Source organism: Anolis carolinensis, unplaced genomic scaffold, assembly GCF_035594765.1.
Source record: "Anolis carolinensis isolate JA03-04 unplaced genomic scaffold, rAnoCar3.1.pri scaffold_11, whole genome shotgun sequence".
NCBI lineage: Eukaryota > Metazoa > Chordata > Lepidosauria > Squamata > Dactyloidae > Anolis > Anolis carolinensis.
This window is the reverse complement of record NW_026943822.1, coordinates 22031086-22044826: the sequence shown is the minus strand read 5'-3', so window position 1 is coordinate 22044826 and position 13741 is coordinate 22031086. Positions and strand designations below refer to the sequence as shown.

General features: G+C 41.3%; 1 protein-coding gene across 2 annotated transcripts in view; it reads left to right on the top strand.

The window, feature by feature from the left end:
* Positions 1-12: 12 nt before the first annotated feature.
* Positions 13-13741, top strand: part of scaper (S-phase cyclin A associated protein in the ER) — a 115188-nt gene continuing 101459 nt past the window's right edge. Inside the window, exons 1-6 of one of the 2 annotated variants that reach the window (XM_062963020.1) lie at positions 29-168; positions 4597-4656; positions 7428-7503; positions 8217-8334; positions 9581-9651; positions 10982-11173. In XM_062963020.1, the coding sequence (XP_062819090.1) occupies positions 7441-7503; positions 8217-8334; positions 9581-9651; positions 10982-11173 (444 nt within the window). In that variant the 5' untranslated portion in view covers positions 29-168; positions 4597-4656; positions 7428-7440. Of the gene's footprint in view, positions 169-4596; positions 4657-7427; positions 7504-8216; positions 8335-9580; positions 9652-10981; positions 11174-13741 lie in introns of both variants that reach the window. The other variant, XM_062963019.1, reaches the window with a different exon arrangement.

Below are 13741 nucleotides of genomic sequence, written 5' to 3'. Positions count from 1 at the left end.
GTGCGCAGTAAACGGACCGCGCCGCGCGTGCGCAGTAGGCGCGCCCCCCTCAGCGGTGCGTTCTGGGAGCGTCTCGCCCGCCGCCACACCGTCGGCGGGACGGCGGGGAGAGATGACGTCACAGCGGCGGGACGCACGGCGGCGCCACAGCGCGGGGAGAAGGCGAGGGTAGGTCTCCGGGGCGGAGGGAAGCGGAAGGCCTCGGAAATGGCGCAGCACTCGAGCTAGGCTTTGGGCCTAGTGACAGTTGGGCAGGCCTGGGCCAACTTGGGCCCTCCGGGTGTTTTGGACTACAACTCCCACAATTCCTAACAGCCTAACGGCTGTTAGGAATTGTGGGAGTTGTAGTCCAAAACACCCGGAGGGCCCAAGTTGGCCCAGGCCTGATGTTGGCTTGACAGCAGTGTGTGCGAAAAAGACCTTGGAGTCCTCGTGGACAACAAGTTAAACATGAGCCAACAATGTGATGCGGCAGCAAAAAAAGCCAATGGGATTCTGGCCTGCATCAATAGGGGAATAGCGTCTAGATCCAGGGAAGTCCTGCTCCCCCTTATTCTATTCTGCCTTGGTCAGACCACACCTGGAATCACACTGCGTCCAATTTTGGGCACCACAGTTGAAGGGAGATGTTGACAAGCTGGAAAGCGTCCAGAGGAGGGCGACTAAAATGATGAAGGGTCTGGAGAACAAGCCCTATGAGGAGCGGCTTAAAGAGCTGGGCATGTTTAGCCTGCAGAAGAGAAGGCTGAGAGGAGACATGATAGCCATGTACAAATACGTGAAGGGAAGTCATAGGGAGGAGGGAGCAAGCTTGTTTTCTGCTGCCCTGCAGACTAGGACACGGAACAATGGCTTCAAACTACAGGAAAGGAGATTCCACCTGAACATCAGGAAGAACTTCCTCACTGTGAGGGCTGTTCGACAGTGGAACTCTCTCCCCGGGGCCGTGGTAGAGGCTCCTTCTTTGGAGGCTTTTAAGCAGAGGCTGGATGGCCATCTGTCGGGGGTGCTTTGAATGCGATTTCCTGCTTCTTAGCAGGGGGTTGGACTAGATGGCCCATGTGGTCTCTTCCAACTCTACTATTCTATGATTCTATGATTCTAGATGCACCTTAAGAGAGAGACCTTGGATTTGGCAACACCGTTATTAGAATCCTAGAGTTGCCTTTCAACAACAACTTTTTATTGATTAGTCAATTTTGACCATATCAAAACATATGAAACATACAAAACGTACACACTTACCCATACATACAGTAAAACCATGTATAGATACAAAGCATCCCGGCCTACTAGCCTACCAACCCAGTCCTAGGTATTTGTGCAAATACAGAATAAAAAAAATTAAAATTAATTATTCCCTTAAAGTAAGGTTTAAGCGGGGGGCAAAGGTAAGTAAAACTAGTGGCTTGTCCATAGTAAATTTTAAATTTGGATTTTGTTATTGGCATTAATATCACAGCCCTTCGCTTCCATCTTCTCGTGGATGGCCAGCCCTTTTTGCGTAAAAAGGGTCAGTTTTAAAATAGAGTTTTTATCTGAACCCTGTAGAAGGATGTGCAATTTCTCCTTATTCTCTAAATGAGGATGGTTCTCCAGCAGAGGCTCTAAAGATCGAGTCCTGTTGTAATAGGGGCATTTTAAGAAAAAGTGTTCTGAGTCCTCCACTTCTTTATCTGCCTCACGGCACCCACAGGTTCTCTTCGTATAGGGGATATTCTGATGTCTACCTAGCTTAGACTTAATGTCGAGTTGCTCGAATCTAGCCCGGGTAAAGAGTTTTCTAATATATAGTGGAAGTGTAAAAAAGAGGTAGGTTTCCATGTCCACGTTGCATTTAAATTTAGCCAGGTATGGAGTGGCGAATCCTAGAGTTGTAGAGACCTCATGGGCCATCCAGTCCAACCCCATTCTGCCATGAAGCAGGAAAATCGTATTCAAAGCACCCCTGACAGATAATAATAATAATTATAATTATATTTATATCCCGCCTCCATCTCCCCCGAAGGGGACTTGGGGTGGCTTACAACAAAATCAAATACAAGCAATGATAAAATATGAAACATCAAAGAACAAAAACAGAACCAATAACAAAATATACACAATAGGCGAAAAAACACAATGCAGTATTGTAGGGTCCCCTACAGTATTAAAACATCGAATTAAAAACAATGAGGTTTCAATAGTGGATAAGCAAGGTGCACATTATGAGTAACAAATTCGTAAATAGATAAAGTGCAATAGATTCATTTAAGGTCGCATTAGGTAGGGAGGAGTCCTGAATAATATCAAGTAATCAGGAATCAGGAAAAGAGCGACCAGTACAAAAAAGGTCGAGGACAGATGGCCATCCAGCCTCTGATTAAAAGCCTCCAAAGAAGAAGCCTCCACCTCACTCCGAGGCAGAGTTCCACTGCTGAACAGCTCTCACAGTGAGCAGGTTCCTCCTAATGTTCAGGTGGAATCTCCTTTCCTGTAGTTTGAAGCCGTTATTCTGTGTCCTAGTCTCCCTCTTCCCTGAGACTTTATTTATTTTATTTATTTATTCCCATCATTTCTACCCCGCCCTTCTCACCCGAGGGGACGCAGGGCAGCTTACAAAACTGGCAGTTAATGCCAATACACCATAACACAATAAAATAAACATTAACACAGTTAAAACAGTTAAAATAACATTATGATATACAATGTACACAGTACAAAGATATTGGATAAATGGACTTTAACTATATGTTTTATATTTTTATATTTTTTAAGTGTTGTAATTGGATTTTATTCATTGCTTTGTTTTAAATGTGTGTAGGCATCAAATTGTTGCTAATTGTGCATGCCGCTCTGAGTCCCCTCGGGTGAGAGGGCGGGATATAAATGTTGTAAATAAATAAATAAATATACAGAGTTTAAAACAGTGCAAAGTGCTTGTGCCATTCATCCACCAGACCTTGTACAAAAACCTTAATCCAGATTGAGTCAAAGCCAACAAAAACTTATTCTTTAAACACTTGTGCACATAGCCAGATCTTCAGTTTCTTTCTGAACCCTTACTTCCCCATACATATTGATACGTATTGATACATATTGAAGACATCACACCAACCTGAGAGCCAGGAAAATAGTTCCATCTTGTCTCCTGTGCCATAGCAACATGCTATGATAATTTTACATACATATATATATATAATATACATGCAATAATTTATAAATATATAATATATTGTATATATTTATAATATTGATAATAATATTCTAATGTAATACAATGTTATACTACTAATAATATAATAATATTAATTATATATTATATATTAAATGTAATATTACTAATAATATTACCATATAATGATATAGTACAATATAGTAATTTAATGCTTATATTGTGCTAATAATGTATTGTATGTACATTTGATTTGTAAGCCGCTCTGAGTCCCCTTCAGGGTGAGAAGAGCGGGATATAATAAATACATGGCTCTCATCATGTCTCCTCTCAGCCTTCTCTTCTGCAAGCTAAACATAATAATAATTTTATTCTTATACTCCATCACCATCTCCCAGAAGGCGAGCACTGGCCCAACTACGACAGGAAGGCACTGCTGGGAGGCTGGGTGGCCATCTGTCGGGGGTGCTTTGAATGTGTTTTCCTGCTTCTCGGCAGAGGGTTACACTGGATGGCCCATGAGGTCTCTTCCAATTCTGTGATTCTATTCTGTGACTTGGGGCAGCTTACCTATGGGACAAAAGGCCCACCCACAGACACAAAAATACAAAACAATTCCATCATAGCAAAAATACAATTAAATTAAAAATGATAGTTAAATATAACAATCACTAAAACATAAGAGTATAATACAGCAGCGTTAAAACTCAAACAATACTCAACAAAACCAGTTGCCAGTAGTACAATGGGCATGACGGGGTTATAAAAAAGCCGTTCAAAGGGTAGTGCAAGCGGCATATCGTAGGACCAGTTAGATGAAGTACAGGGAACAAAATATTTTTATAGAATCTGGGTACTGGGCATTGATAACAAGCCGAAATATCCAAGTTTTCAAATCCCTGCGAAAGGAGGACAATGTGGAGGCTTGCCTAATTTCCTTTGGGAGGGAGTTCCAAAGTTGGTTGGGGGGGCACCACTGGGAAGGCTCATTTAGGGCGTTATAGGTCATAACCTGCACTTTGACTTGGGACCAGAAATTTCTGGGAGTTGTAGGCCAAAACACCTGAGGAACCACAGGTTGAGAACCACTGGTTTAGAGATTCATAGAACATTTTAATAAAATCTGCAAAAGTAAAACCTGAAAATGTGATGCTTTTTTTTTTTTTTTTTGGCCCTATCTCTTTTGCCTCCGGCCCTAATCCACTATTAAAATAGAATGTATTACTTCATAGGCATTTCCCCAGTAATGAAAAGAAGGAGAATGGTGAAATAGGAATGTGACAGATGGTGTTCTTGGACATTTATCTCCTTCTCATAGGAAACAGGCTCATACTTTTCCTCGGTTGTCGTTGTCGGGATAGCACCTTCCCAACTCTCGGATATGTGTGTGTACCTGCTAAATCTTCTTTCTATAACTAATTCTTTTCTTTTCCCCCCCAAAGTGGCTGCACAGTTTATCAGGACTAAACGTCCACTAACGGACATAACTTTTGCCTTTCATGGTATGAATAGCACTTTTCCTGTTTCTCCTAAAGACCAAGAGACCCGTGGCATCTTCAAGTCTGTCTTAGTTTATTGTGGCATGACTCAAGGGTCAGAACTAGCTGTTTGGCTGCACGGCTCCTTCCCTCCTGCACCTTTGGTCAGCCCTCTTTGCCACCCACCCTTTCGGCTTTTGCCCTTGTTCATTGCATGGTTTCAAAGCGAGCGCAGGCGCTGTCTCCTTGGCCCCGTATCCCATCGCCTTTTACCGTCCCTTGCACTGCGTGATGCACCTACTTGGCTACCTTTTCATTCTTTCTTCTCCCTGTGGAGTCATACAATCATAGAATTAGACCCCAAAGGCCATCCAGTCCAACACCCTGCCATGCAGGAACACACAATGAAAACACTCCTGTTAGATAGCCATCTGGCCTCGGCTTAAAAACCCGCAGAGAAGGAGACTTCATCACATTCCAAGGCAGCATATTCCACTGCCAAACAGTTTTACCATCAGGAAGTTTTCTTTAATATTTAGACGGGATCTTTTTTGCCTGCAGTTTGAATCTGTTGCTCCAAAACAGCAGAAAATAAGCCTCCTCAATGTCACATCATTTAAAATATTTAAGGATAGCTAACATATCCCCTCTCAACCGTCTCTTCTCCAAATTAAACCCAGCTCCTCATAGGGCTTGGCTTCCAGGCCTAAAATCATTTTGGTTGTCCATTCCAGCTTGAATTGTGAGTCCTAGAACCAGACACAAGATTATTCCAGGTCTGAGTAAAGTAGAATAGAGTCAGACTATGACTTCTCTCAATCGGAACATTATCTTCCTATAGATGTAGCCTAGAATTACATTAGCTTTTCTAGCTGCTGCATCACACTGTTGACTGATGTTCAGCTGGTAAGACTCCTAGATCCCTTTCACATGGACTGTTTTCAAGCCAGGTGTCACCCATCCTAATGTTGTATCTGGTGTCACCTTACCAGCTAGTTCCATGCCAAGAGAGGGAAATAATAATGAAAAGGAGCCTGTGCTGGGTGCATTTCTGTGTGTGATGAATCTGTTCATCCTCAACTGTTTCTCCCCCCAGTGGGCTGCTTCTGCCTCATGGCTGGGCCTGCTCTATGGCATGTGCTTTCATAGGCAAAAAAACTGCTTTCTTGGATGCACGGTTGTCAGTCAGGAAGGTATGTATGTGTGCTGATTCAGTGTAGCTGGCAAAAGCAATTGTGTTTTCCCCCTTTTTATCAACTGAGTTAAGATATGGAAGTCCTTACTGTTAGTGGCCCCTTTGTATTTGGAATGTCCTCCATAGAGAGGTGTGTGTAGTCCTTTTGGTATCAGCTAAGTTGCCCTTCTTTATTCAGGTGTTTTATGTTACGCCTCAATGGTTTTATTTGCTCTCCTTTATTATCCTTGTTTGATGTTAGAGTTCATTTACATTATATTTAGGTTTGAGCAGCCTTTTGTCTGCACTGTTCTATATAGTCCTATCATGTGAATTGATGCCAACTATAGATAAATACTAGCACCTTCGCTGCTTCAGTGAACTAGTATTTGGACAGACCTGTCCTTTGTGTATGTATTGACATCATGAAAAGTGGAGAGCAAATCATATGCCGAAGGTGTGGCTCTCTAGATGTTATTGGACTGAAATTCTAGTGACTCTCATGAGTCCCTGCCATCACAGCCATTGGTTAGGACTGATGGGAGTTTTACTCCAGTTGTTGGCTCACCTCTTTCCTGTCTCAAAGTAATCTTAACGTGTTATGATACGGAACTAAAATAATGCTAGTTGAAGGTGTTAGCATGATGCTGTGGTACAAGCATTCAAGTAGTGGCTCTGGAGTCCAGGGTTCAAATTCCAGCTGGCCTTCGAAACCCATTGGGTGACTTTGGGAAAATCACACTCTTTCAGAGAAGGCAATGGTAAACCTCTTCTCAAAAAATCTTGCCTCATTATAGGGTCACCATAAATTGATGATGATTTCAAAGGCGCACAATAACAATAACAACATGTGCATATGGCATTCATTATCTAATTTCAATAATTCCTAATCTGTATTCAAGTCCTGTTCTTTGAGTGGAAATTGCTCTGGTCCAAGGACTAATCGACAAATGTTTGACTCCATCTGTGTTAGGAGAAACTGAGTCCCTATTGTCTTTCAGAATTAATTATCCATTGAGCATGAAAATTAGTTGGACTTTCACCATGACTAATAATAGTCATGCTTTGACAGAATATAGGATTGATATTGTACATAGGAGGCCTTTATTCGTGTTTTCTGATTAAGAAATAAAACATAGCTTATATTAGTTACAAGGTACTGCTTCTATTTCAATAAAGTGGGCATTACGTCTCCCACTAGTGTTGTTGGACAGCACCTCCCATCATTTGTCACAAGGGGCGATGTTACTTAGGGCTGCTGGGTGTTGCAGTCCAGCAACATTCTAAGGACTGTAATACTAACCCTTCCTAAACTGTCCCATGAAATACATTTTAGTATTCTATTAAACAATGCAATTGTTTAATGAGGAAAATGCACTCTTCATACAGCAGCATAATACCCTGCCAATGTAGCATTAAACTGTAGTTCATAATTTTTAGTATCGCTGCCAGTGTATTGCTCTTAAGAAATTATCTGCTGAGCCAGCAAAGCCTGGTTCATTAGCAGCATAATTGGATCCAACGCATGGTGCAAATGTTACATGGCTTTCCAGCTTCAGTAAGGAAAATCCTGATGTTTCTGGCTTGAATGTTAAAATGCTTATTTTCTTATATTACGCAGCTATGATGACTTCATGGGGTCAGCCAAAAACCTGATTAGCGAATCTGTTGATGTAGAGGATGGTTACGGCATGATGGTACGTTATCTACTACAATAACATTGTAATGTCTTAATTTTGTTGTCATTGCTTGGGTTATATTGAGCGACTTAAATTGGCCGTAAAATAAAACGTTATGCTCAGTACAAATATCATGTTGTCTTGCGACACACTATGGTTTACACATTTTAGTTGCGATAAATAAAAAGAGAAAAGGCATTTGGAAATTTCTAGTTTAAAAAGACAAGGCCATTTATGTGTCTGGTGTAGCTATTTGCCAGAATTTGGCAAACAGCAGGAGCCGTGCTGTTTATATTTTGCCAGTATTTGGTGACATGGCTTGAAAAATAACATCTCTTTGAAAAGGCTGATCGTGTTGATCTGTATCTTCTCAAATTATGGTGGGGAGGGTTTGAAACGTATAGCTTGCTGGCGCCCAGCTTATTCCATTGCCTTCTTGTAGGGAGGAAGATTGACAGCTTGCTCTGACAGCTTGGGATAATATTTGACTATTGTCAGAGAAGGTGAGGCAAAGGACAGCCAGGCATGTAACAGTTTTCTTCTATCTGTGGAGACACTTTTGAGTTGCAACTAGTATCACCACAAGCTATGATTTGGGCATTGTTTCTCAACCCATCCTGTCATTGTAATGTTGCATCCGAGGAAGTGAGAGTTCCACTGAACAAAGTGGAGCTGCCTTCTGCATTACGTGGATGATGTTGTTCTGTTAATGAGAACCTGTTTCTTCTCAGGCTTCTTTCCAGCGCTCTAACAGTCATGACAAGGTCAGAAGAATTGTGGCCGAGGAGGGTCGCACAGCAAGGAATTTGATTGCATGGAGTGTGCCGCTGGAAAACAAAGAAGATGAAGGTGTGTGTTACTGTGTGAATGTGTTAGGGAGAGGGAAGGTGTTTGCATCCAAGGTGTTAGTGTGCTTTGGCACACAATTCTTCGTCTACAGTGTAAAAAATGTGCAAACTCTCAATCATAATATTTGCTGAACATAATGGGCTTATAGTTCTGTGCCCTTATGTGACTTTCATCTCAACTGAGGGATGGAGTAAAAGTGTAATTTAATGTCTTCTCCACCAATTTCCAATCCAGCTCTTCCCAAAATAACATTTTGAGTAGGCATCATAGTGAATCTAAGTCTGGAAACTCTGAAAAGAAGATCATTAGTATTTTTCTGATGGGAGTTGTTCTTTTCTGTAATTGGAGAATGAAAAAACTGTAAGAAATTGCAGTGCGCTCTACGTGGGGCTGCCTTTGAAGACGGCCCAGAAATTACAACTAGTACAGCGTTCGGCAGCCAGGCTTCTAACCGGAGCGAATTACAGGGCGCGTTCAACGCCTCTGTTTAAGGAGCTTCACTGGCTGCCATTTACTTTCCGGGCCCAATTCAAGGTGCAGGTTATCACCTACAAAGCCCTAAACGGTTTGGGACCCACCTACCTTAGAGACCGCATCTCCCTCTATGAGCCCACACGTTCTCTTCGCTCGTCGGGGGAGGCCCTTCTCTCGCTCCCACCACCCTCGCAGTCACGGTTGGTGGGGACGAGAGAGAGGGCCTTCTCCGTCGTGGCCCCCCGGCTTTGGAACTCCCTACCTAGAGAGATCAGGCAGGCCCCTACCCTCCTCTCCTTCCGGAAGAGCTTCAAAACCTGGCTTTTTCAAAAGGCCTTCGATGTTTAGTTGTTGCTGGATTGATCTATCTGTCCATTCCATAATAGTCTCATTGTTGTTGTCTTGCCATTTTATACCGCACTTTATTGTCCTACTGTGAAATTTCCTTTTCCCATTTCGTATCACTCTGCATTTCGCCTGGGATCTACAAATTAGTCTCCTGTTTTTAACACTGTATCCTGCTTGATGATTTTAATGATTGTTTTTATTGATGCGGATGTTTTTTACTGGGATAATTGTTTTATTGCTTTGTTACTGTTTTGTTTGTTTTATCGGGCCTGGCCCCATGTAAGCCACCCCGAGTCCCTTCGGGGAGATGGGGCGGGGTATAAAAATAAAGTTATTATTATTATTATTATAAGAAATAAGTCTAAAAAATATTAAATGTCTATTGGTAATGCTGCCTGATCTTCTTTTTTTTGTCTTTTCACAGGAAAACCAAAATGGCAGATAGGAGGAAAATCTAAGAAAGCAACTCAGGGAACCCACAAAACGACTAAACAGGTATAAGTCTTCTTACTACCAACCCACACATTGCTTGGTTGCTAATCCTGCAAGCCTGATATTCAGCATAAATTAAAAGAAAAGAAATGAAGTTAGTAAGTGTGGCCTCATTCAATTCAATTCAAAGTGTGGCCTCATTTCAATTCTGCTTTTCACTAGGCAGACTAAAGCACTATTCAGTGCATAAGTAGCCAAAAAGAAACAAATCTTAAATATTCAGCAAAAAAGAAAAATCTTTTAAATCTTTTAAATTTGAGAGGGCATAACTGGCCTCCAGATGTAATGAGTGTTCCTTTCAGTCTCTGGGGGATTCAGCCATTTGCACGGCTATTTCAGAGCCCCTGGAGATTAAAAAGCAACATTGACACAAGTCCCCAACTGTTCAGCATCGATAATTGGACTATATTACATGCAAAAAAAAGAACAACCGTAAAATGATAGCCAAACATTGCCGATGGACACTTAATGCTTTCTCTCTGGAGGCTGTTCAGTCCCTTTAACGCCAGATCTGAACAGCAAAGGCAAGCTGGGTTTCCCTTTGCAGAAGAAAATCACAATGACAGGCAGTCCCCAAGTTATGAACAACATTGGTTTTGGCAAGATAATTCTACACACCTTTACTCAGAAAGAAATTCTACGAAGTTCAACAGGGTTTTGTTTCTAAGGTCGAGGGCTCAAAGACAGCAATCTGTATTTGGATAGCTGGGTTCGGGTTACCCGACCTTGCCTTTTATCCAATTTGCACTCCAAATTGCAGCAACAATTACTTTCTTCTAGGTCTTGCTTCTGGCTTTATATAATTCCTGACAATTTCTGTTAGCCATCAGAAATCAGAGCCTCTGGGATGTATTAATTTGACTATGGGTGGGAAAGGGTTGGAAATGATGGATCGGTGTAAGATTTTGCTTCACAAGTTGGACCTGTGCCCCTGCAGATTGACAAAAATTGGAACTTGGATCAGGAATTACATTATTGGGGTTGAGAGGGAGCTAAGAAAACCCTTTGTTTAGTTTCGGTTGAACTGTATTGCTGATCATCCTGGGAGTCCTCCATACAAGCTACAACTCATGTGACCCACATCCTTTTATGTCCTTACACAATCATTTTTTAAATTCAAGCAACATCAAACATCTGGAGGCTTGGTGTGCAGTTTTGCCAGGTTTTGTGATCCTTATTTTAGATCCCTTTTTTTACAACAGTAAGTAAATGTTATTAGTCAGCTTTTGTTTAGAATCCAAACCGAAGGGTATGCGTGTTCTGGATAATTTTAAAGCTCGCTCATGGATATTGGCTGGCCTGTGTGTTTCAAATGGTGCATCCCCTTTTACAGAGCACTACACCAGATTGCAAAATAGCAACGGCTGGGGAGAAGAACTTCGACAAAAGCCCCACGAAAACAAGGCAGCCACGGAAAGTGGATCTCCGAGCGCGATACTGGGCCTTCCTTTTTGACAACCTGAGGCGTGCGGTGGATGAGATCTACGTCACTTGCGAATCGGACCAGAGCGTAGTCGAATGCAAGGTAACGTGATAAATACCTAAGGCTTCATCGCTGCAGGCTGCTCTACCAATGAGAGTACCTCAGTTTCTGTTATTTAAAGCCTCTTGAGACAACAAAAAATCTACTTTCTTGATGAAATAATGTGCTAATTCACCGGAGGACCTAGTGATGCTTGGAGTGGTGTCCTTTCTAGGAATTTCCTAGATTTTCCAGTGAGACATTGTGCTGTACTTCTGGCAGAAGCAATTCATTCAGTTGTGTTTATTAGTTTTCAAGTATCCACATGAAGTCTTCGATTGTATCCTCTGTGTATATGGGGTCCTATATTTCCTTCTGCTCCTACCTTCCATTCATTGACAGCATTAAGTCCTGAGCCCTATCAACTGGCAAGTTTCACTTCAAACATAATATACTGTAGTAGAAATGGAAAAAAAACAATTTGTTTCATTTCTGAAATAACACTTTGTAACAATATTTGAAAAATATTTTGTTTCCGGTTTGAAAGTGTTATTTCTGTCTAATTGTCCTCTGGAAGTACTGTAATTGTTTATTCTCCCAAAAACTTTGTTTTTGTGGCTTCCACAAACTAGACTGAATTGATTATTCAGATATTCATTGAAAAACTAGAGCAAAATACGTTGCCGGATGTTCCTCAAAAACAAAGTTTGTGCAGTTTAATAAACTTTTTCAATGCTTTATGTTAGAACCAATTAGGACATGACATTTATAACCTAGGAACAAAATCGTGTTACATAGTGTAATATATTAATCCAGAAACACTTTAGAGTTTATTTTAATCCAGATGTAATTTTTCTCTTTTGCCATACTATGAAGTGTACTCATCTGTATTATTGTTGATGGGATTTTTTCCCTTATTTCAGGCCTCAAATTGTTCGGTAGGTGGCACTGTTGCGATACAGTCTCCTCCACATTCTTTAGTTTCCTGCTTAGTGTCTTAATTATACATTGTTCCCCTTCTGCAGAGATAGTTATCGCTCTCCTCATTGACTTGCTGGCAGTAGGCGCAAGAGATTGATGGCTCAGTATAAACAGTGTCTGGGTGGGACCTAGTCATACGCTGGCTTTTCCCATCTAGATTTAGATACAAAACAGACCCGTGGCCTGGTGGGTTTGTCATCAGCTTTGCTGGAAGCTAGTTTGGCTCTTTGCAACCATCGGTTTATATCATTTTATACAATTTGAATTACTAAATAAGATGAGGAAAAGCCAAGAGAATCCAATAATCGTGTAGTTTTCACCACATTTTGGAATGCATTAGTTAACACCCTGAGTGCAAGGAGGACTTCTCTTTGAATCGTGATTATTTGGTTTCCTGATGAAATGTGAGAGGATGAAATTAGTGTACAAATAGAACTTATTGAAAACGAGTTTCAAAACTAAACAGTGGCTTGTGGCTTCTGAGCTGTCTGCCGGTCTAACGCAATTGAAATGCATCTGTATATTTAGAAATGGAGCTGTCTTCTTGGCTCAGGACATTTCCCGTGTGTGTTTTAAATAAAGGGAACCGATCTGCCTCGCGAAGTAATTGGATTATGATATTCTGAATGTTTGTGGCTGAAAGGATCACCGTTTATTTGTGTCTCATCGCCGTTGACCCAAGACTTCATCCTGAATTCCAGGCATAACTACTGCTTGAACTGCTATAGGAAATATCTTATCAAAGCAATCTGATTTGAATTTGTGAATGGGAGTTCACAAAGTTAGCATTATTGGCATTAATCCAAAAAGTGATCTCTATTAAGAAAACATATTCCTAATGCAGCGGTCTTGCATTTGTTTCATACCAAGACACAACCAAGTGTTGGAAGTTGGATGTATGTATGCAATTTGATGAGAGCAGGGAGCCAGTGATCGATCCCGGTGTTGTCGAGGATAATGTTTACTGTCTTTGAATGGGACAGGGCTCTGGTGACTGTTTGCGGTTGAAACTCCAGACAGAGGGGTTTTGATCGCAATGCAAACAGGGGCAGCAGCTGTAATGAAACCAGCTCCTTATAATCTCACCAAGCCTTAAGGGACTGTACTTTGCAGCACAGTTGTGCAGGCATCTGCTTGAAAGTTGGTACTACTTTACTCAGTTATTCTTTCTTGCTAAACAGACAATACTTACAATCTTAGCCTTTGTTGAACTGTAGTATCACCATATTCTGTTTTACGTCTGGGATTGTAGGAGCCTATAGTGCAAATGTTTGGAAAAAAACCTATTGGCCACCATTGATGGTGTCCTTCAAACGTATGTCTTGTACTGCTATTATTGGAATGGTCAGGAGTAATTATGCAATCTATGGCAATTTCAGACAATTTTTAAAAAATCTAAGGCTAAAACTCTGTACATCGTTGTAGTCTTGGGCCTTCAAGTTCCATCTCATTTATGGCGACTCAGTCATGGTGCAACAAGGGAGTTGTGCGCATTGTATGGAACTGCCTAAAGGCAATGTGTGTATGAAACATATATGAATTTTGTGTTTAGACTTCAGTCTCATCTCTAAGATATCTGATGACAAATGTATATGCAAATATAGGTGTGCCAAAATCCACTTCTGGTCCCAAATATTTCAGATAAGGGAC